This window comes from Mustela erminea, chromosome 7 (assembly GCF_009829155.1).
Source record: "Mustela erminea isolate mMusErm1 chromosome 7, mMusErm1.Pri, whole genome shotgun sequence".
NCBI lineage: Eukaryota > Metazoa > Chordata > Mammalia > Carnivora > Mustelidae > Mustela > Mustela erminea.
In genome coordinates, this window is record NC_045620.1 from 12,776,614 (window position 1) to 12,795,940 (window position 19,327).

General features: G+C 52.0%; 1 protein-coding gene across 4 annotated transcripts in view; it reads left to right on the forward strand.

Annotated features, from left to right (window-relative positions):
• SULF2 (sulfatase 2) overlaps positions 1-19,327 on the forward strand; it is a 113,328-nt gene that overhangs the window by 65,817 nt on the left and 28,184 nt on the right. For all 4 annotated transcript variants that reach the window (XM_032350426.1, XM_032350425.1, XM_032350424.1 and 1 more), the window contains one exon: positions 8,931-9,082. In XM_032350426.1, coding sequence (XP_032206317.1) covers positions 8,931-9,082 — 152 coding nt within the window. The remainder of the gene's footprint in view (positions 1-8,930; positions 9,083-19,327) is intronic.

Sequence of the window (19,327 nt, forward strand, 5' to 3'; positions counted from 1 at the left end):
GGACAGGTCACCAAAGGGGGATGGCAAGAATGATCCTGGGTTCAGAAGGGCCCTCCTGGCCATTTGGGGATAACTAGGCTATGGGAAGGCTAAAGGGGGGTCAGCCAGAACGGGGGAAGGTCATTTCCACTGTGAGCAAGGAAATGAGGATGAAGAAGCAAGACACATTCCTGTGACTTTGGGGACTTTAAACACCCTGATGGTCTTGCCTCCTTCATTTGGATTGCCAAACACTGGGTCTGAGGATTCAGGATGCAGCATTTTTTTTTCACAATTTTCTTGAAGATTTATTTATTTTAGAGAGAGAGAGAATGAGCACGCGTGAGGGGAGGAGCAGAGGGAGAGAATCTTCAAGCAGATTCCCCGTGAGTGCAGAGCCCGACGCAGGGTCAGTCTCATGACCCATGAGCTCGTGACCTGAGCCGAAACCAAGAGCTGGATGCTTGACTGACTGAGCCACCCAGGCGCCCCCAGTTTACAGCTTCTGAGCAGCTGTCTCCTCAGGGGGTCTTACAAAACCCCAACCATTTTTCTGCCTCTGAGTCTCCTAGCTCGGATTCAAAGTCCCAGAGTAGAGTCTGATTGGCCAAGCTCAGCCATACACCCACCCCTTAGGGCACCTTGATTGACAGTTGGGACCTTTGTATTTGGAAAGAATGGGGGTGAGTGGTTGTGGCTTCCCAGGGGTTACCTGCAGGAAAGTGTGTGTGTGTGTGTGTGTGTGTGTTCATGCATGTGTGGCTATATTGGTTCCAAAATATGGAGGAAACTGCCAAATCAAAGTGAATAAATATTTAGTGAACTATTTCTTTTTGAACGTAAATACCAAAATGTAGCCTGATTCAACTAGTCAACCCCGGGATATGTTGGTTCTTAGTTATTTATTCATTATCGCTAATGCAGGATGTGGGTGGAGATGGGGGAGGGGGTTAATGCGTGTTGAGAGATGCCAGTGTCCTTAAAACAGCCCTGCTGGTAGTTCCATCCAGATGGCCCTTGATGGGAGGGAGAAGGCTGCCCGCTGGCCCTGGGTGCTGTACACCCCACCGGGTGCCACTTGCTAGGCACTTAGGACATGCCAGGTCCTGTGTCACGCTCCTTACCCATGCCAGTTCCTTCCCTCTACGTGACAGCAGGCAGTGGCTTACTCCCACGGCTGCCCACCAAGGCACAGGGGGGTGAAGTCACTCTCCATTCCGTGACCAGGAGGTGATGCACCAGGAGAGTCTAGCTGCAGAGACACACTCTTCACTGTTTTCCCACATCGCCTCCGGTGTCACCCAGAGAAGTAACTCATGGCTGCCCCGATGTTCAGGACAACACGGTCACCCATCCCAGTCAGATCTGCTCTCCAGCATGGAGACATGGCCCCAGGATTCCAGTTCGTTTCCAGTTGCGCAAACCCTCCATCTCCCGGGGACCCAGGATGATGCCTCCATCTGCCCTCCTCTGCCGGGTTTACCGCCGGCTAATCTGAGTCACCAGTCACTGCAAGACCTAGCTTTCAGAGACCACAAATGCGATTAGTATAAGGCAATTTCCGTTAGATTCAGGGCTCGGAGAGATAACAGAAGGGCCTGCTTCTCCCATCAGACTCCGAATGGCTCCCCAGCAGCGCTTAACTTAGACAAATGGAGAAAGCAGCCAGGAGGGGGACAGGCGCACGGAGCTTTCTGCAAAGGGCTGCCTGCATGAGCCAGCAGGACCAGGAGGGAGGGTTTCAAAAGGACTTGGGTGTTAACAGGCCCCCCAGAGTAGGAGGTGGGAGGAGGTGGATTGACATCCGTCTCTGTGGGTACTTTATTAAATAAGGTATGAGCAGAGCAAGAAGTGGCTAGGAAGGGGGACCCATTGGTCATAATGAACCAACACTTAGCGGGCATCGGTGCTGTACCAGGTCTAAGAACAGGCACATCCCAACGATGTCGTGGGTTCCATTCCAGGCCGCCACAGCAAAGCAAATATCACAAAAAGCACGTCAAATGAATTTTTTTTTTTTTTGCTTTCCCAGTGCATATAAAAGTTATGTTTATAATACTGTGGTCCATTAAGTGTGAGATATCATTATGTCTTTAAAAAAATGCACATACCTTAATTTTAAAATACTTAATTGCGGGACACCTGGGTGGCTTAGTTGGTTAAAGCAGCTGCCTTCGGCTCAGGTCATGATCCCAGCGTCCTGGGATCGAGTCCCACATCGGGCTCCTTGCTCGGCAGGGAGTCTGCTTCTCCCTCTGCCTCTGCCTGCCATCTGTCTGCCTGTGCTTGCTCTCTCCCCCTCTCTCTCTCTGATAAATAAATAAAATCTTTTAAAAAATTAAATTAAATTAAAATAAAATACTTAATTGCTAAAAAATGCTATTTTATTTTATGGCCAACCATCATCTGAGCCTCCAGTGCATCGTAATCACAGATCATCGTAACAAATATAATAATAATGAAAAAGTTTGAAATATGGCAAGAATGTGGCACAGAGATGCAATATGGCAAATACGGCAAACGATGACACAGAGGGAGCAAATGCTGTTGGAAAAAGAGCGCCAGGAGGCTTGCTGGGCACTGGGTCCCATAAACCTTCAGTTCGTAAGCCACACGGGTCTGTGAAGCTCAGGAAAGTGACAGGGCGATAAGATAGGGTGTGCCCGTGTATGTCTGTCTGTTCTTACAGCAGCCCACGAGGTAGACACTGTCATTATCCCCATGTTGTAAGCAGAGAAACTGAGGCATCAGGAGATTCAATTCACTGCCCAAGGACACACAGTGTTCAGCGTGGCAACCTAGCTCCTGGAGCCCCTTTAATGTGGAGTGGTTTTGCCAGCGTCACCTGCTTTGGCATATGTTGATCCTTTCTGTCATGATCACGTTTCCTCATTTATATCCCCAATGGAGCCATTGGGCTGCGAATTGAGAGCGTCCTGCGCTGTGTGTATCTTCTCCAAATCCTTCTACCTGCCCCTCGCCTTTCCATGCCAGCTAGCTTTTCGTTTCTTGGTTGCACTTTAATATCTCTTGGCCAGTTTTCCCCTTCCCCAATCCACTTTTGTAACATCTCAGAGAGTAATCGTCAGGAGACAAGGAGACAGCCCAGCCACCCGCTTTGGTGTCTGTGCATGAACTGAGTCACGGATGCACGGGGATGGGTCGCCCATAGGCTGTGCCAGCAGCCATGTGCTGGGCCACTGGTCCTGATGTGTATCTGTTACTCACACAGTGGTTGCTTTACTGGAGAGCCAGTAGCGCGGTCTGTGCTCCATGCAAAATTACGGGCCGTGTACCAGGCGAGCTAAGCCTGAACCATTCAGCTCAGCTGTGGAAATCAATATTTGTGCGTATGAGGACCCTGCAAAGCAAAGATGGCCTGTGATCAGCTGCTCTGTTCTTGTCCGTGCTGTGCCAGCGTCGGGTCATTCCTTTGCACTGTGGACCCCCCTCGCTGTCGTGACCCACTTCAGAATGCACTTCTTAATAACCGGCCCCAGTTCCTGTGGGTTAAACCCAGCCCTGCTTCAAATCCCTGGGGGATCCCTCACCCCACACGAAGAATTTTGTTCATAACTCCGAGGGTTGGAAAAGTCTTCCTGCAACGGGCCACATAGTAATATTTTGGATGTATAGCCACGTGGTCTCTGTTGCAGTCTCTCCAGTCTGCACTGTGTAATTTACATTTCATAACAATATGTAAATGAATGGGTGTGGCTTCGTCCCAGTGAAAGTTGTCACAAACGGAGGTGGCAGCCCGGATTTGGTTTGCCAAACCCCACTCTCCACTAAGCATCTCATCTTCTTTTCCTTGGGCCTTTTCACAGCAAGTGAAAGAGCTCAACTCAGACCGAGTTAAGCAAATAACAACAACCAAAAGTGGCGTGATGGGATTTATTGGTTGATGTAACCCAGGCTTTCTCAACTTGGCACTGCTGACATTTGGAGACAGATAATTCTTTGTCCTGGGGGGGCTGTAGCATGTTTACCAGTATCCCTGGCATCTATCCACTAGATGCCATTAGTACCTCCCCACTCAGCTGTGACAACCAAAAATGTCCCCGGTGCCCCCATGTCCCCTGATTAGGAATCACTAAAAGAACAGAAAATGCTAGCATGAAGGTTGGCTTTAGGTAAGAGTAGACCCAGGGACTCAAACTAGTGTCTTTCTCTAGTCATCTCTCTCTCCTTCCTCCCTCCCCACCCCCTTCACTGCTGCTCTCTTCCATGCTACTTCACGTTCATATAGACTGTCCCCTCTTGGTGACAAGATGGCTGCCAGCAGCTTCCAGTTTCTATCCCTTCAGCTTTGAGCCCATTGGAAGAACTTCTCCTTTCCAGTACCTCCCTAAAAATCCCAGGGCTCACTCTCATTGGCCCAACTTGGGTCACATGGCTGGCCCTGAACCAATGACAGAGCCAGGGGAATGTAGTGGTCTGATTGGTCCAGCTGAGATTATGCGTGCATCCCCGGGTCTGAAGGTCAGCGCATGTGTACTTAAGTCAGGAAGTGGTGGTACCCACTGGACCACATTCGGGACCGAGCAGGCGAAACACAAGTCTCCACGGCCAGGTGGAAATCTCCATCCTGTGCCTGGCGCACGGGCGGCAGTGAATACTCCGTCCTTTTAGTTGATGCCAGCCTGCTCCCTAGGGGCAGCGCCAGCCAGCACATTATCAGTGGCCTTTCCTGGCCTGGCATTTAATTCCTCTTAATCTGCCTGCCAAGTTGTTCCTCCCCCGCACCAGCCCTCGGGTTGCTGCTCTCACTTTTGCGGCGTCCCAGACACGGAAGCTCAGTGACTCCCGGCTCCAGCCACGACATGGCTGTATTTTTAATCTTGATTTTAATTCCAGCTCATTCTCCTGGCTGTATCTCCCAGCCCTAGAGCCCCCGGGGCCCACGCTAATTTGCTGCCTCCCACCTCAACTGGTGCCGAAATAACCATTTTAAAAACTGCTTGGGGAAATCTAATCAAATGAGAGCAAAATCTAATTTGGCACTAAAAGCCTTTGACTGAAGCCCTGTGTTCTGGGGTCTTGTGGAGCCTGAATAATCAACTCTTTCGGGATTTTTTTTAAGGGTTGGGGGTTGGAGAGAGGAGAGAAATGTGAAAGGGGGCACTCCAGCAGAGGAAATCGCCACAGACACTTTGATGCCCGTGGCATTGGGTGATAATGGGCAGGGGTGGGCTTCCCAAGGTGCCCCACTTGTCACCCCCCCAAAAAAAGCGTTATCCCACCAGCTGCAGCCAAGACTGAAACTCTGTAGCATTCTGAGTTGCACATTCTTCGGGAAGACCTTGGTCCAGATCTTTGGGGACAAACTATAGACTCACCAGCCAGATTTGGGAGACTCGGGGGAGAACCCAGTTTTCCCAGCAGGGCATTCAGAGCGCCTTTTCTCCTGGGCTTTCTTTCATTCGTCTTTCTGAAATTACCTGTGGTCTTGGGTTCCTTTGAGAATGTGTCCCAATTCCAGGAAAATGCAAACTCTGATGCATAATATTTCAGGGGACTTGTGGATTCTTTTACATTTCCCTGCCATGCCCCCTGTTGTTTCTTCTCATGATCTCATCCCTCTACCCTATAACATCATCTTCTCTCTCCCTCACTGGCCTCCCTGTGATCCTCAAATGCCCCCAAGCTTGTTCCTGCCTCAGGACCTTTGCACTTGACATCACCTCTGTCTGGAGCAGTTTCCCTTGTACTCCTGTTCCCCTGACTCATTCTCATCACTCCTCAGCAGCCTTCCCTGACCACTCAACCCAGCAGTGCCTCCAGGGGCCCAGCTCTGGCCCCTTGCTTGCAACAGCATCCTTTTTTTCTTTCATCGCTGTTTTTACCAACAGCACCACCCTTTTTTGTCACAGTCCCCCACTTGGATCTCCACCCCAGGAGAGCAGGGACCCTGGTGGCCTCATTCACTGTTGCTATTGCCTGGGACCGCTCCTGGCATACCATTGGGGTTTAATAGTTGTTGATATATGAATGATATATGCCCAGGCAGTATTACCCCCAAATAGAGCAGTTTCCTTGTGCTGCCATCCTGATTTTTACCATGGATGGGCACACTGATTTATTATTTCCTTAATATCCCCACCACCACCACCAGTCGTTTTACTCATCAGGCCCTCCATCTGTTTTTGTAAATAAAGTTTTATTGGCACAGAGCCACGCCCACTTGTTTATGTATTGTCTGTGACTGTTTTCTACAACTATTGAATAGTTGCACTAGAAACCATCTGGCCCACAAAGCCTCCAACATTTACTATCTGGGCCTTCACAGGAAATGTTTGCTGACCCCTGCTGTTTGTCATTCTTCCCCAAGGAGGAGAACAGGAGAGAGGAGGGAGACCAGAAGTGTTACCAGAGTGGAGCTCCTTACATACAGAAAGACACATCAAATGTGAGGAGTAAGGTCATTGAGGCTTAGTAAGTCTTATTTCCTGGACTGGACTTGATCTCTAGGGGCTTCTCTAGCCCTCCCTACATGGTTCTTCTGCGGAAGAGAGGGGCGTACAGGTGGCAGGGTTTCTCACCGGCAGACTGTTGATCTTCTACACGGGATGGTGATGCTCTGCGGTGGGCCATCCTGACCACTGTGGCGTGTTGAGCGGCATCCCTGGCCCTCCCACCCCCTGGACGCCTGCAGCGTGTCCCACCCCAACCCGTCAAAACCAGAAATGTCTGCAGACATTGCCATGTGTCCCCTAAGGGGCGAAACCGCTCCCGGCTGAGCCCCACTACTTTCAGAGGACGAGCGCAGCAGTTTGAATCCGCAGTGTTCCCGAGAGGGGAGCCAGGCCTTCCGCCGGCGCTGTGCTGGGATGCTGCTGCCTCTTTCTCCAGCTTCATCTCAGTCCTCACGCCCCGACACCCAGCCAGGCACCCGCCGCCTGGATAGTGGACGTTCCCCGAGACTCAGAGCCGGGCGGCCAGTTTCCCTGCCCCTCACCCTCAGAATGCCAGGGTCCTCTCTGGCCTGGCTTTGCTCTCCCACGCAAAGGGATGCCCCACCCTGGGCCTTAACTGAAGCTGCTCAGGACTCTCCCTTCCTATTTTCACCTCCTCTGGCACCTAGATCCTTCCAGGAGGTGTTTCCTCCGCTTCCAACTTCCCTCCTGGCCCTGCGTGCCAGGGGAGAATTGGATGCCTGTGCTGCCCTCTGCCCTGTGCTATGGAGATTCGGACGTGGGCTGCTTGGGTCCTAAAGGGGCTTCTCACTCCCAGGCGGTGCCGGTTACCTGCCGGGCCTCCAGGAAAACCCCCATGGAGGGCTCCCACTCCATCCCCACCCTCTCCGCCCAGACCCCAAGGCAGCGCTCTATGCTTTCTCGAAGGTTCCAGGTAGAGGGAACCGTCTCATCCTCTGCTGGCATCAGAGCCCAGCCCCAGTCCACTCCTCCCTCCACGGATGTTCACCTCCCCTGTCTGTCTCTTCTCATCTTGGGCTCTGAACTGGCGCCCACTGAACACTCCCAGTTTGCCAGGCGCGGCGCTAAGCGCTCTGCTGGCACCGTCTCTTTCGCTCCTTCAGCAGTCTGGAACTCTCCCATTCTCGAGCTCTCAGCACCGTCTCCCGCACGTCTCGGAGCCCAGCATCCTCATCCAAAGGAGAGCGCTGGCGCAGGGCCTCTGTCTCTCTGGATAAAACTCTCACAGATTTTTCCATTTCTTCAAAATAGCCTTATAGGTTATAATTATTAAAAATCATCCTTGCTCATTGAGAAGCAAAAAGAACAAGAAAGTACCATAAAGAAGATCTGGTGTGTTACCTCCTCGCCTGCAGAGTTTGGGGGTACATCCCCTTCGAGGGGAACCCGGGTGATTTTCCTTACGTATGCCCTGTCGCTGGTGTGAAAGGTGAATGTGAGGACGCGCGGATGTCCAGCCCGGTGGGGTTTCGGCCGGAGACAGAATGAGCCTGTCCCCCAAGCAGCACCCCCATGCCCAGCGAGAACCCCTACTTTGTTCTTCAACACCATAGATCGGGTTTTGGCTCTCTAGGAACATCCTATGAATGAGATCGTACAGCATTCTTTTATCTCTGGTTTATTTCTCTTAACGCAATTAGCCTCTGCTACCGGGCGTGGCAGCGGTTGGTCCTGTCTCCTTCTGGAGCGGTATTCATTCCCCTCTGCACCTAGCCAGCGGGGTCTTCAACCATGCTTTTGCTGATGGGCGTCTGCCTTGTTTCTGGTTACTGGCTCTCATGAACAGTGCTGCACACGACTTCGGGAATGAAGGAATGCCGTCCTGCTGAGTCAATGCCCAGGATTCGAATCACTGGGTCAGAAGGTAGGAGTGAGTTCAAGGTTAGCGGAGTCTGCCGGTCAAGGCCTCCCTGGAGATGGTCCAGTCTGCACGTCCCCTGGCAGGTATATCGGGGGCCGGTTGCTCCAACCCCCAGCAACAGTAGTTCATGGTCTGTACTACCCATTCTGCTCACCGTGCCGTAGACGGGCTTCACGGAGCCCGTCAGCTTGAGTGGGAAAGAATCGCGTCCTTATTTTTATGAACCTACACCATCGCTTAGCGTTGGCTTCCATTAGGAAGGTAGGACATGAACCATAGCACAGGAGTCTGCAATTTTGTCGTCCGGGGCAATCAATGATATGATAATATTCCACAGCGGGGGTGGCAGAGATCACAAAATAAATTCTTTTCAGTTATCGCTACTTTGAAATTACTACTCTTTGCAAGCTAACATCTTTTTTGAAAGGGCGTTACTATACGGCAGATTCTCTTAACAGTTAGATAACCGTATTTCAGAATAACTTATTTTCTCTATCATCCTATATATTTTATCTTACACCTCTAAAAGCATCTGAGAAGGAGGCTCAGAGGGTAGCACTGTTTTCGTACCCTGGGGACACAGTGGTCGGGGACGGAGGAGACGTTCGCTCTCTGCTTTCTCACGTGGCCTCCTGATCCTTCTCCCCCTCCAGCTTTCTTCGGGAAGTATCTTAATGAGTACAACGGCTCCTACGTGCCGCCGGGCTGGAAGGAGTGGGTCGGCCTTCTTAAAAACTCCCGTTTTTATAACTACACGCTCTGCCGGAACGGGGTGAAGGAGAAGCACGGCTTTGACTACTCCAAGGTAAGTCCTGCCTGTCCCTGGCTGGGGGACAGTCAGGAGCGTGACACGGGAGCTTAACTGCCTGGCTTCGGGGGCTGGTGACCTTTACTTCCGTGAGGGACCTCGAGCAGCCGCTGTTTCTCCCTATGTGCATCTCTCAAATAATAGTCTGTGTCGGAGAGAATTGGTCACAGGATGGCCAAGCAGGGTGTTCTTACGGAAAGTGTGCGTACAGACAGTCCAGCCCGACAGGGACACGTCAGCAGCGCACAGGGAGGACAAGAAGCCCACTGTCACCGCCAGCTCCAGAAGTCCCCGCCCATAACTCCTCCCACGGGGACAGCCTCGGCTCCGACTGGCAGCAGCACACTGTTACTGCTGGGTCCGGCTCCTGTGGCTTCCCCCCACGTTGAGACCCATCCCTGCTGTCCCTGGTGGTGTAGAACCTTCGCTGTCATCGTGTGACATTCCGCTGTGTGGTTGTGCCTCAGTGTCTTTGTTTGTTCTCCATGTCATAGTTTTTCAAGTCCTACTGATTTGTCTCATGTGAGACAGAGGATGTGGACAGCTCAGGGACTGCTCACGCCTGGGTGCACCATCCGGGTCAAGATATAAAGCATTTCCGGCCCCCAGAGGCTCCCTTACACCTTCCCAGTCAAAAGTCCCGCCCCCAAGGTAACCTCTGTTCCATCTTCCATCACCATGGCCTGGATTTGCCTGTTCTAGAACCTCATATCCATGGAATCACGTTGTATGGGCTCTTTGCGGTGGGACACCTGTGACAGTCCTCCCGCACCTGCACACCATCAGCGGTGCGTCCCCTCGTTGCCACGCACGTAGCGATGTTGTGCGGGTGGCAGGTGTGAGTCAGCGCAGCCCCTGATGGACAGGGTGGGCCTGTTACGAACGAGGCTGTGGTGAACACACGGCTTTGCACAGACGTAGGTAGTCTTCTCCTCTGGTTACACACCTGCGAGGCGAATCACTGAGACCGAGGATGGGTTCCGGGGTTGAACCAGCCAACAGCCCCAGCCAGGAATGTTACAAGGGTTCCAGTTCCTCCACATTCGTCAGTAGCACTGGTACTGTCTTCTTCGTTATTCTCTTGCACTGGGTATAGTGGCAATTCATTGTAGTCTTATCAGAAAGGTTGTCAAGCATCACCTAAGTTAATACACGCAGAGTATCCGAGAGCCCCTGCCATACAGTGATACTCACTACAAAGTAGCTCAGATCAGGACAGCAAACTCTCTCTGTAGAGGACCGTATACTAAATATGTTACAGTTTACAAGCCGTACAGTCTCTGTTGCAAGTACTTCAGTCTCCCACTGTAGTGTAAAAGCCACCACAGGTAATATGTGAACAAGTAAGCATGGCTCGTGCCAATAAAACTTTATTTATAAAAATAGACAGTGGCCCTGGTTTGGCCCATGGGGTATAGTTTGCTGATTCTTGGTTTAAATGGGCGGGGGGAGGGAGGAGGAGGAGGAGGAAAAGAGACTGACTGTGATGTATCATCTGAACTTCCCATTAAAAAAAAAAAATCTTTAAAAAAAAAAAATCTGGAGACCAGCGAATATTCCTGTCCCAGCTAAATCTTCAAAGCCAACTCATGCATCCGCCTGCAGCTTTCTTGATCCATTCTTTCTCCGCAACATTCTTCCCTTCCCTCTCCCTTCCCCACTGCCACTGCCACTAGCCCTGGGCCTGGCTGACTGTCATAAACAGGGCTCTCTGGGTTAGGGGGACGATTCCTCGGGGCTGCCCTCCTTAGTTCCTCTCCCTCTGAATCACTACACAAGGTCCCCCCCACCCCAGGCAGAAATGACCAGGAGACAGGCAGTCACACACACAGGACAGCAAGTGAGAAGTAGGGGAGACAGTAGGGAATGGTAGGGACTGTGGAGAAATGTATCTGTCTAAGAGGGGAAAGCCAACTCAGATCAGACTTGTCAGTCCCACATAGAAAGGTGAGCCCAAGATGGCCAGGTTTTCTGATTTTTCAGCAGAAGCTACAAATGTTTGCATTTTTCCCTGTGAACGCTCCTGATTTTGAAATACTGGCAAGGCACTCAGACTTTCCTAACATCCTGAGTGAATCAAGTTTGCCTGAGGGCCAGACCTGACCCCTGGATGGGCCACACTGTGCTGCTCTTCTGCTCGCTGCCACCCCCAACCCCCAGGACTGTGCAGTGAGCTTCTCTTCTTGGAGGCAGCAGACTGGAGTTCAGAGCCCCACTTCCACACATTACATTTCCTTCTTGGTTATGCTCCCTACTCCTAAGAGGCTCAATTCCCCAGTCTGGAAAATGGGCACACCCCTGCATGAGTAATAATGTGTACATCGACTTACTGAGCCCCTATGGTGGCCCAGCCGTGCTGTGTGTTTTGTGCATCGCGTTTCTGACCTTCCCAGCCATTATACGCGTGAGTGGACTAGTTGGATTTGGTTGTGTTACTCAACAACTATTTGTTGAGAGCCTGCTCTGTGCCAGACACTGTGTCAGGTGCTGGGTGTTCAAGGATGAGCAGAGACAGACCCAGGCATTCACAGTCTGGGATGCGGAATGTGTCGTTACCTGGGGAGTGATGCGCATGTGTTAAAGCCAGAACACAGCACCGTGTAAAAGCACAGGTATGCACACATGCACACACGCGCACATGCACCCACACGCCAGCCCTGTCCCCTGTTTCAGCACTCCCGGTAGGAGCCAGTTCAAGCAGACCAGCCTTGTCAGTTATTACAACCATCTCCAAATCTTTACTACTGCTCTCATGCCCTGAATTTATCCAAGTGTTCTCCATCTTCTCGTCCATGAATCCTTCCCCGAGGGCCCTAAACAACAGGATTTATTCTTTCTTGAATCAGACGCCTCTCTCAGTTGCTTGGGAACAGAAACTCAACTCAGAATGGTTCACCTGAAGAGGAAACGGACCTGCCGATTTAACTGGTCCAGCAGTAATGGCATCAGATATAGCTGGATCCAGGAGCTCAAAAACAAAATCTTTAGGTGGTGGTTTCTCCTCTAAGCTCTGTTTTCTTCTCTCCAGCGCCATTTACAGTCACTCCCCTGCCTCCCTCCCCTCCCTTCCTGTCCATCCCCCTCACCCTTTCCCTGCCCCGGTAGCAACATGGCTCTCCCTCTGTCTTCTCACCGACCTGCCCAGCTAAGAGTAAGGGAGTCTCCTTCCCAGGATTCCAAGCAAGTTTCATTGCATCTCATTGGCTCTGGATGAGTCACATGTCTGCCCCTGAACCAATAGGTGTGCCCAGGGAGGGAAGCAGTGTTTCAAAGGGCTGTAATCACATGGCTCCACTCCTGTGCGGGAGATAGGCAGGTCGGGAGCCCTGCCGGGCAGCCAGACCCTGAAACATCAGCTGAGAATAGACCCATATGAAAATGAAAAGCTTCCACAGAAGAAAGCTGAACAGATGCTCCGTGGCCTAAAAACACCCTATCGCACTCCCCTTCTGGAAACACGAGCACATTTGGGGGATCCCTCCCCCCTTTGACAGGGGATCACTACTGATGTGTCCCCTCACTGAGTCTGGTCAGTTCAGGCCGTGGTGGCAGAAACCACGTGTGACATCACCTGGACAGCGCCCCCTCCCGTTGCTCTGTGTCTCACTCTGCACAGGGCAGGTCTCCATGCCCTCCCAGGTGAATTAATTCCAAAGTGCTGGTGAGGGGATTTATAAGCTACAAATACAAATTGTAGTGTCTTGGGGCTGAACCCGCTGCTTCCCTCCTCCTAGACTCAGCACAGGCAGATCCTCCAAAACCTAGAAGAATCCACCCCGTGCTTGTTAAAATTCCTCACCACGTCCATGCCTGGTCTCAGAGCAGCCCTGTAATCAAGTTATCCAGGGACACTCAGAGTCCCTTTGGGGCTGATGACCGGACACACAGCGGCTGTTTTCCACCCCGTTTCCTGCCACAGACACATCTCCCCTGTGAATGAGAGGAGCCCTGTGGGAGGATTCCTTGGCCCCCTGTTAGCGGAGGCCTGGGAACAGAGGGGGATGGGGGCCCTTTGGAGTCAGAGCTGGCGCAGGTCCAGGGTTAAGACCTGAGACAGGCAACAGGCAGTGGGGGCCAGAGTGTGGGGAGGGAGCCAGAGGGAGCTGGGGGTTTCCACAGAGGCCGAGCCGGGGAGCCCGTACTCCAGCAGCCTGAGGAGTGAGATAGATGTCTCTACTGGGGTTCAGTATAGGCCTCAGTGGCTTCATTAGGTGGCCCAGTTGGGGAAGAAGTGACAGTCCTTCCCTCGTTCCTTCATAAGGCCCTTTGAGGACTCAGTCCTGAGTCACTATTCCCAGGACCAGATGCCCTACAAAGGGTCCTGATGGCAAGGTGGACAGAGAGACAGCGACAATGAGAGAGGAATTATACAGCACACGCGCTGAGAGCCCGAGAGGGCTGGAGAAGGTGGGGCTGGCAGCGAAAGGAACTAGGAATGACTAGGGTCAGATTGCAGAAGAGCCTTCCAGGTGGGGAATAGACAGGGCCCAGGTGGCACAAAGGCCCTGAGGGATGACGTTCTCCGTAAACTTGTAGAGACCACCCTTTGATCCCGAATTTGTGCTTCTCTGTTCCGGAGAAGCCCCCCTCATATGCAGGAGGGGAGCAGGTTGAGTTGCTGCTTGCAGCTTTGTTTGTTATTGAAAGAATAGGGCCACCAATGTGGGAAGCGATGAAGTGACCATGAAGGAAGCCTACACTGGAGGATTCTAGAAAAAGACAAGGGAGATCTGTGTGTAAAGCCATCAGGGCTTTGGACCTAGGGCTGAAGGCAAGAGCATGCTGCAGAGAGAGCTCCTCCAGACCCCTGTTCAGATGTCACCTACCTAGACCACCGTGTGTCAAGGGCACTCCCCTAGCTGATCACCACTGACGCACCACACCTGTGCGGAGCACTGGTCCTCTTATGTCTGTCTCCTCGCATTAGAATACAAGGCCCTCGAAGGCAGGCATGTGGATTTGTTGTGTTCCCTGCTGTGTTTGTTGAATGACTAAATGAATACGCACAGTGTGATCTGATCAGACTGAACAAGATGCCTAAAGCAGTGCTATAAGGCATGTAACAACACATCTGAAAAAGTGCTTCCTGGTAATGGACAAAAGGGGTCAAGATCATAAGCAGGGGTGAGGAGTGGACTGTTTTCAGCTTTGTGTGGAAAACACAGGCATGTGATTCCTGAGGAAGAATGAGTAGCGCTAACTTAGACGCAACATGGACCGGATCTGGTGAAATCATTGTGCATGATACAGAACCGACCCATGTGTTTCTCGCCATAGCCTACACTGCATATGCCGTTACTCTTCAAAACCAGCACGAAAGGAAACTGAGGCATAGAGAGGCTAAGAAACGAGGCCACCCGGCTAGTAAGTAGTAGAGCTCAGGATTCAAACCCGGGCCATCTGGCTTCCAAATCTGTTCTCTGAACTAAGGCCCGTGGGCCAAGTCCTGCCCACCAAGTGTTTTTGTCGAAACTTTGAGCTTAGAATGGTTTTTCTATTTCTAACTCATTGAAAAAAAGAAAATCCAAAAAAGAGCAGCTTTCATGACACGTGAAAACGACATGAAATTTACAATTCACCAGGCCTCTTGTTTTACTGGAGAGCAGACATGCCCGTTCATTTACTGGTGGCTGCTTTCCTGCTGCAGGGACTAGTGAGACATCTGGCCTGCAAAGCCTCACACATTTCCTAGCCGACCCTTTACAGAAAAGCTTTGCTGATGCTTAGTGTAAACCACCATATACTCATTAATAACTTTGTGGGGGGAAAGCGATGGAACAGATAAAAAAATACAAAGGCCTGAGGTCTTGCTCTGAGTACATTGCTTGTTTGTTTCTTGACCTCAGTTTCCCCATCTGTCAAATGGGCACGAAGTCCACTTCTCAGAGTTGCCGTGAAGGTCAGTTGAGCAAACATGTGACAACAATCAGAGCCCATGTTCATCGTGGGTTTTCTTAGTGCCGGGCTCCTTGCTGAGTGCTTATATGCATTTGTCCCGTGCTCACACCCACCACCATCTGGAGAAGGGACTGTTATTGGGCCCATTTTTCAGATGCAGAGACTGAGCTGCAGCAAGGTAGTGGTTGGCCCACAGAGAGCAGGTGAAAACAGCTGGGGAGCAAGCCCAGAGTTTCTGACTCCAGAGCCCTCGGCTTCATGAAATACGATTGCTCCTTAAAGCGATGGGACTCTCTTCTGAACACAGACTGCTGTAGAAGCTTCCCCAGGGGCAGGATCGGCTCTAAGATTCAGAATAAAAGTTTGACCTGCTGCCCGGGGAGCCAGCGGCGCAGAAGAGGAGACCCTCTGTTACAGGTGGACTTGCCAAGTGAAAGAATACCCAGAGGTAGGCTGGAGGGCTGCCCCCTGGAGGGAGGGGGACACCCTCCCTTTCCTGCTCCACCATCACCCTCCAACCAGGTCTCAGGAGCAAAGCCATCATTCTCAAGGCGCAACCCTAGAGCAGCTCATATGGGCTGCCCAATCGGACAAGTTAACTAGCCCTCAGAGCCAGGAGACTCCAGTTTGGGGGGGATAGCCTGAGAAATTTGGGGTGAACTGGCTTATCTCACCCAAGTTCAGACAAGAGGTAGAACCCCAGGTTTCCGTGGGATAAAGTATGTGGATCTCCCAGGGGGCACCCAGGGGCCACGTTTCTCTCAACACCCAGGTCCAGGCAAGAAGAGGAGCTTCCCATCATGCCAGCTGTGGTCCCTCGCTTGTCCTTACAGTCTCTGTCCCCCGTCCCCAGCAGCCAGAGATAATCCTAAGCGAGTGAAAACTTCCCATCCCTTCCAGGTCCTCTGCCTTCTTGCTGCTAATGAGAATGCTTTTCCTCACCCTGCACAGGACTGTGATCACCATGGGGACGGGGACCCGTGACCATGTCCCAAGCCCTTAACAGGAAGCCCAGCACCCTGGGAACAGGCACCCGACAAGTATTTGTTAAGTGAGCACATAAATGAGAAACAGCAGCAAAGGCCAAGCATGCAGAATGAGGCAAGGCGTGAGACGGGCCAGCCCGGCCTGTCACCAAGCTCCCCAGGAGTGCGCCCCGCACCCCACAGGCTCCTCGGCTAAATGACCATTTGGGGGAAATGGATGCTTTTGCCCAGAGCTGCAGGCTAGCAATCTCCGCAGATGCACTGGGTTCCTCTTGGTTTACTGATCAGAGTCGGTCGGAGGTCATGATGGAGAGGGAAGCGGGACACTGCTGTGGCTGCTAAGCTCCAGTTAGGAGCAAAGTCCCCAGAAGCTGGCATCACTGCCCACTGCACGGGTATGGCCGGGAGGGCATCAGGGGAAGTTTAGCCCCTCACCTAGGAGAGCCGGAATGGGCCTCGCACAGGGCTACAGAGAGGGGAGTTCCTCATAATCTATCAGCTGATCTCCAGGTTCTAAAAAATCCCCTCCCCCGTCTCACCCTTCCTGTTAACAACCCACATCCTTGACTCCTTCCTGGCTGACCCAGCACCCAGTTCAGCTTGTCCAGAACTTAGCACCCCTGCCTTCGCCCTGACATTTTCTTTCTCCTGGACCCTGCCACCCCATCTCTATACCCTTCACCCAAACCAGAAACCAGGTGGCAGGGCGTGAGGTGGGGGAGGGGGGTGTGACTGCCCCTCTCCACATGCAGCCAATGGACACAACCTATCTACTGAATCTGCTCCCAGCCGTGACAGGACAAAGCCACTGTCCCCCTGGCCCAGGTCCCCGATCCCTCACTCTGATGTCTGGATGCTCTGTATTGTGGCCAGAGAGCTGGCGTGTCCTCGTGGGCCCACCTGTGGCTCACCGCCCACCCCTGGAATAAAGGCAAGTGTCCCCTCCAATCCACATGGACAGCCAGATGCTGTAGCTGGCGGAGGTCGGCAGAGCTTTAGCTGGCGTCCAAGTGGCTTGGAAGAGGACCCCAGAGGGTGGGTGCTCTCAGATACGCGGGAAATCGGCCACACCCACCAAGACGGCCAGGGTGAGCCCGCTTGCCAGAGCTGGCTCCATGCAGGGCGCTGTGTCAAGGGCTTTTCATCTCCCAGCACTTGAGCCCCTCCTGGCAGCCTGGAGAGGCCGAGCCGCTCATGTCAGCACACGTTTCTAAACATGTGATATCACAAGCCATAGGAGCCCACATGTTACCCTCCCCGGGAGGTAAACAGCCCCCTGCTAAGGGCCATGGATGCCTTTGTTCTATGCCTGTGCAGATATCCCAAACAATACGTAACATTTGGTGAGGTTTTCACCTGCACACAAATGGTGGTGGATCCTGCATGTCCCTCCACGGCCTGCTTTCCTCACCCAGCGCCAGGCCGGTAAGGTCTGTCCGTGTCTGTCCAGGTGGCTCAAGTTTGTGCTTTCTGGGTGCTGGGTCATTGCACTGCGGGTCTCTCCTGGGAAGGGATATTCGTGGTGGCTTTTCAGAAAACACGTTTAATCACAGCCAACTAGGCATGTCATTCCAAAAGCAAGCACTGAGGGTGGACTTATTACAGAGAGCGGCGGCAGCCCTCCCCGTGGCTCCCCACCAGCCCGAGGCAGCAGGTTTCAGTTGCTGGTCCCCACTGTGCTCATGGCCACGTCCATGGGTCCCTCTGTCCTTTTAAGAACTTTCCCAGCCCCTCCAGGTCATTCTCCACAATGTAGCAGGAGCTCTTTGACTTAGGTGACCTGTAATGTTATTTTTATGTGATAGGTTCTACAGAATCCTCATAGAAAACCTTTGTCATTCCCCAAAAGTAGTCATAAAAAGTACTCCAGGAAAAGTATACAAAGTAGCAAGTAAATTCCTCCCCCAACTCTCCCTCTATCCTAGACCCCAGTTAGCACACTGATATCTGTGCTTCTAGATTCTTCTTTGGTGCTCAAAAGCAGATGGAGTTAGGGGTTTGGCTTCTCCTCTATACCCTGCCACCCTCTGTCCCCACAGAAATATGGGATTTTCCTGGCTTGAGAGTAACTCACTCTTTCCCTCAAAAGTGTGATCTCAGACAGCTTTCCATCGCAGTAACTACGGACTTGCTTCCATACAATGTCTGTCCAGCGCTGCATTGTATGAAAACAGCGTGAACTCATTAATCACGTCCCTGTTGCTGGTCACTGCAATACATTTCTGCTTTATGAACACAGCTGCAGGGGCCATCCTTGTGCATCGGTGCGGTGTCAAGTGTCCCAGAGGGCGTGTCTTGGAAGCCCGGGCACACCCGTGGGTGTCCGACCTACGGTTCACTTCAGGGTAGAAGCTGTAGCCACTTCTTGACATTTTCGTCTGTAAAATATTACCTACCTCATTTTGAAAGTGATCATTTCGGACAGAGCTGCTCCCCAGGGAGCATCAGGTAAATTTCAGGAACTTGTTACCTTCTTGGGAGATTAGCAGCTAAAGATTTTTTACCAAGTTCAAGATGAGGTTAGGGAAAGCTCAGCTTCGTAGCTGAGCTTTTAAGGCCCTCAGTTTCTGCGTGTCCCTCTTCCTCCTGTTCCTCTCTCATCCTGCCCGGTGTCTAATCAGGTCTCACCTCTCAGGCACACACGCATACACCCCCTTCTTTCCTCCATTTGTGCTGCTCCTTCCTGCTGACATTCCCCAAACACACAGCGTGCTCATTTTCTGCCTCAGAGTCCCTGCATCTGTCGTTCCTTCTGCCTGGAACACTTCCTCTGGATCAGTGATTCTCAGCCCTGGCTGCTCACTGGAACCCCTAGGAGCTTTTAAAAAGCCCAGTTCCTGAGGAAAACCACAGACTAATTAAACCAGCATCTCTTGCAGTAGGCTCACACCTCAGCCATGCTCCCCCAAGGATTCTGGAAGGCAGTTGATGGTCAACCCCAATGACAAAGATCTTCCCGTGCCCAGCTCATCACTCAGGACTCAGCCCCAATGTCACCTTCTCGGAGAGGCCCTCCCTGACTGCCCCAGCTAAAGTATGCCCCCACTCCAGCTCCTTGGTCACAGTTTATTTCCATCATCTCTCACACATTTGTCACTGTCTTGGTTCTGGGTTTACATGGTCGGCTGCTCCTGCCCCCAGCACAGCACTCCGGGAATACAGGGATGGCCCCACCCTGTTCAGCAGTATTTCTGGAACTTCCAAAAGACTTCAGGTTTAGGAAACAAGACTCAGGAGGCCTGGCTGCAATATTTACCAGCTGTGTGACATTAGGCAATTCACTTAACTTCCCTATGCCTTAATCTCTCGTTCCGGAAAACAAGAATTCCCATCACCCCTACTTCCTGCAGTTGTACAA